Genomic DNA, 4,680 nt, shown 5'->3' with positions numbered 1-4,680 from the left:
TCACAGCCAAGAGAAGAGTCCCAGGAGCAGTGAGGCCAGACCGGCTAACAGGGCCGTGGACCCTGGCCTCCAGCTTGGTCCGCCATCAGTCAGGAAGGGCTCCGGAGAGTCGTATCCCGACCCATCTGAAACAAAAAGGAGAAAAGAAAAACGACAAAACATCGGAACCATGAGAGAGACACAGACGGACAACTCAGACAAGACAAACCTCCACCAGCCAAACTTCTGAACCATGAGAGAGACACAGACGGACAACTCAGACAAGACAAACCTCCACCAGCCAAGGAGAGGCAGAGAGAAGGCAGAAGGGGAAGGAGGAGAAGACGACAGCAAACTGGGCTCTGCAGGGGGTTTAACCAACCTAATTACAGTTTAATCACAGAGACTTGGAATCTGGAGCAACTGACATGCGCCCACGCGCACGCACGCACGCACGCACGCACGCACGCACGCACACACACACACACACACACACACACACACACACACACACACACACACACACACACACACACACACACACACACACACACACACACACACGTGTAGCTGCTCAGAGCTCCCTGGAGTGACAATATTTCACAGATGGAAGTTGCAATGTCAGACAGATGACTTGAACAGCGCAAAAGAGCAGAGTCAAAAAGAAGAGCTGCAGCAGTGACAGAATAAAAGAATGGATGTAAATGCTAAATGGTCTGAATGTTGTGTCAGTCAGCCTAATTATGTATGGAGGAGAGACTTCCCCTCCATACGCAGATACGGAACGATCGGCGCACGGGAAAGCTGCGATGGCCGAATCTCCCTCTTTTACGAAGATCTTCAAAGCCATGTCATCATCTGGATAGATGCATTGCAGGTTCAACACTCATGAGGCAAACTCTGCCTTTGAAGCCAGTGAAAACATACAGGTAGATTCTCAAGATAACGCAAGTCTATCGTAATGCCTGCCGCAACCTGCTCCCCATCCAAATGATGCCAATCTTTTGTGGGGTTATTTTTAAACGGTGGTATCTTAGGACCTGGCACACTTGCGTGAATGCTGTGAACGCTCTGTCTGTGCCAATCTATGTGGGAGGTAGTTTCAAAAGGGCATTATCTTACCAGACTGCACACTGTTCAGGAAAAAGACACTTGTGTGCTAAGCAAACCATGCTTCATCTTTGACCAACATGATGCAGGAGGAGAATTTGACTAAAGAACTATGTCGCCTATTAATAGATTAGACTACATGCGATATATTTATTATTAGACGTGTTATGAGAAGAATCTACCTGGTACACTGAAAGTAACATTTGTTAGAAAACCAAGCTAGTCTGTTCTCTCTCTCCACAAGGACAGAAGGTCTCTCTCGCACCCAGTGTGCTGTGATGTAATTTGATGTGATGCGTATGCCACTTTGGGCCTCTGTGTATGCGCGCGCTTCTGTCTAGATAGGTGCGTTTCTGTGCGTGTGTTTGGCCGCGCGTGTAGGCATGTGTGTATGTGTGTGTGTAGGCGTGTGTGTATGTGTGAGTGAATGTGTTGAAGTGTTGACCGGCTAGTCTGTGAATCAGAGCAGAGTGTTGCCAGGCCATTCTATCAGACCTCTTATTCTCCCCTAATGTTACTTTGATAGCCAATCTGGACCTGTGTGAGTGTGGGTGTGTATATGTGTGTGTGTGTGTGTGTGTGAGTGAGGGTGTGTGTATATGTGTATGTGTGTGTAGTTAGAGCGTGACTTACCTGGAGGTCTGACATACACCTTCAGCTTTAGACATGCCCGCCCCACATGGTTCGGGTGAGGAGACGCTGGAAAAGGAGGAGAGATTGAAAGATTAGAGAGATTAGTTGAGAGAGTGAGAAAAACGATTTGCGCCGCTGATTGCACTCGAAAGGTAATTGGTGACATTTAATAAAGGCTTGATTGTTGTGTTCTGTCGTGGAGGGCCACAGTTTTTCTTATCAGGCGGGGGGGGGGGGGGGGGGGCTTAGAGCAGTGGTTCTTCACCCCTAAACTGACACAAATTAGACCACGGACCCCCACTTCGTAGGATTTTGTCCCACGGTCCACCATATGATAAGATTGATGATTTAGGTGTTTTATTACAGAAAGTGTATAAAACCCATGACCAAAATAGTCATTGTGTTACATGGGGGTCCCCGGACCCCCATTTGAGAACCACTGGCTTAGAGATCTATCCATCCTGGAAGTGGGGGGGTCAGCCAGCAGCCTGAAGTGTCCTCAGGCAAGACACTGAATCCCAACCTGCTCACTCATTGGAAGTCACTTTGGACAGCAGTGCCAGCTAAAGGACATCAGACAGCAGTGCCAGCTAAAGGACATCAGACAGCAGTGCCAGCTAAAGGACATCAGACAGCAGTGCCAGCTAAAGGACATTCATTTTCTCTACTTTTTCATGGCAGCGAGGGGGTTCTATCCCAGCATGCAGTGAGTGCAATGCAGGGAGACACACTAACCCTGTTCGAAACCGGTCCCTATTACAGAAATAGACTATATCGTGTGTTGGCCATTTTGTACTAGTATCCAAATTCCCAACTGTTAATTTGATTCACTATATAGTCCACTATAAAATGCCCACAATGCACTGCAATTTCTAGTGAACAGCGAATGTACCCTACATTTTCTCCCATATAACAGAATGCAATGCTGTCATGTTTACCAAAGAAGAAGAAGAGTTAGGTAGTGTCCGGATGATTCCCCAAATAGTTCACTATGATAAACACACTACATGGGGAATGAGTGAGTGAGTGAGTGAGTGAGTGAGTGAGTGAATGAGTGAATGAGTCCCCTGTAAAAAGTCCACAAGAGCTTTCATGGAGAATTTTAAAGCAGACTTTTAGAGAGTCTGCACCTTTGCAGACTTCCCCACCTAGTTAACTGCATTATTGATACAACACAAAATGCAAAACTGTAAACAACACGATGCAAACATGTCAGAGACGGAGAAGCAATCAAAGACGGTATTTTCTGTGTAAGTGGTTAGTGATCACATTAGAACAATGATCTGCAATTTCACATTAATGTATGTAGCTATTAAAGCAGCCTATTAGCTAATTGATTTGCCTTTACTGCTTCACTGAAGTAGCAACATTAGCAGTTACAGAGTCTGTCCCATTATGACATTTGTACGTGCTCTGAAAGCCCTGCACCCTCGTCAAATCACATCAAACACCACGAGCACTTCAGGCAACATCAACACAATTTGGATTCAGCCACACCACACACACTGGTGGCTCAGTGGTTAGCACTGTTGCCTCACAGCAAGAAGGTCCCGGGTTTGAATCCCGGTCCATCCCAGGTCCTTTCTGTGTGGAGTTTGCATGTTCTCCTCGTGTTCGTATGGGGGTTTTCTCCGGGTGCTCCGGTTTCCTCCCACCATCAAGAAAGACATGTATGTTAGGGTTAATACTCGTGTCAGTGCTCCTGACCAAGGCACTGGCAAAAGAACTGGAGTTGGTCCCCGGGCGCTGCACTGCGGCTGCCCACTGCTCCTAGTTCTAGGAAGGTTCCTAGTAGAGGATGGGTCAAATGCAGAGGATGAATTTCCCCACGGGGATAAATAAAGGATAACTTAACTTAACACTCAGTCACATTCATACCTATGGGAAATGTAGTCTCCTGAATGCATCTGACACGAATGTCTTTGGAACGTGCGAGGAAACTGATGCAGATTCCACATAGAAAGGGCCAGTACCGGGAATCAAACCGGGTCCTTACTATCCAGTACTTAAAAGAGAACTTTGACACTTTTTAACCAGCTCTCTATCCATCTGAAATGGGGATATAGGGCTCTATTCTCCCCCTGGCCTTAGGCGCTAAACTGGCCTTAAACGCAAAAAAAACACGCTTTACGCCTGCCTACCGCTGACTCGGGAGGATACCGCAATGTTTTCATGCCCCGAAATGCGCTTTACGCTGAAGAGGCATGGCGCAGTGCCAGAATAGGCCAGAATGGGCGTTTCGGCCTTAAATACCAGCCTAAAGCGATCTTCCCAACGGGCGTTAATTTTGCGGTTAGCGCTTTTCAAAACCAGGCCTTATTCAGCACCTCCGTGGTGACACAGCGCGAGGATTCCCCCTCTCTCGTCTCATCAACAGCGCTGTGCTGGATACAATTCTTCCATGTCCCAAAAGTGAAAGGAAGAAGTGGCCAAAACAGGGGGACTGAATGGGAAACTATCCATCAATCAGCTAAATATATATAGAGTTATTTCCATGTTGCCAGACAGGCAGACACTATTGACAGTTTGAGCCTCCCAACCGGCAAAACAAACAGTTTTATTAATGAACGTGTTATGACGATGCGGTGCGAGCTCCTTTCCAAAGCAACTCTCAGTTGTGTCTCCATGCAGACTTCTCCCCCTCTCTCTCTCTCTCTCTCTCCCTCTCTCTCTCTGTCTCTCTCTCACTCTCTCTCCCCTCTTTCTCTCTCACTCCCTCTCTCTCTCTGTCTCTCTCTCACTCTCTCTTCCCCTCTCTCGCTCTCTCTCACTCTCGGGCTTTTCTGACCGGACTGGAGTCGCTCCGTGGAATCAGAGCTTGGAAGGGAAGAATGTGATTGGTTTACTGGAGATCACCAATGGCCACAGTTGTGAATAATTCTACGCTTAAAAAGGCGTGTTTTGTTCTGAAAATTGTAAAATAAAATATTGGGAACAAAATAAGGCGTGGTTAAATGG

The 4,680-nt window shown here is 47.1% G+C and overlaps 1 protein-coding gene across 1 annotated transcript in view; it reads right to left on the bottom strand.

Annotated features, from left to right (window-relative positions):
- efna2a (ephrin-A2a) overlaps nt 1-4,680 on the bottom strand; it is a gene marked incomplete at both ends in the record, with an annotated part of 127,153 nt that continues 122,473 nt past the window's right edge. The window contains 2 exons of the mRNA XM_083632767.1: nt 1-125; nt 1,723-1,788. Of these exons, the coding sequence (XP_083488893.1) occupies nt 1-125; nt 1,723-1,788 (191 nt within the window). The remainder of the gene's footprint in view (nt 126-1,722; nt 1,789-4,680) is intronic.

The sequence above is a fragment of the Poromitra crassiceps genome (assembly GCF_964638095.1).
Source record: "Poromitra crassiceps genome assembly, chromosome: 3".
Classification (NCBI taxonomy): domain Eukaryota; kingdom Metazoa; phylum Chordata; class Actinopteri; order Beryciformes; family Melamphaidae; genus Poromitra; species Poromitra crassiceps.
The sequence above is the reverse complement of the archived record's forward strand: the minus strand, read 5'-3'. Positions and strand labels throughout refer to the sequence as shown.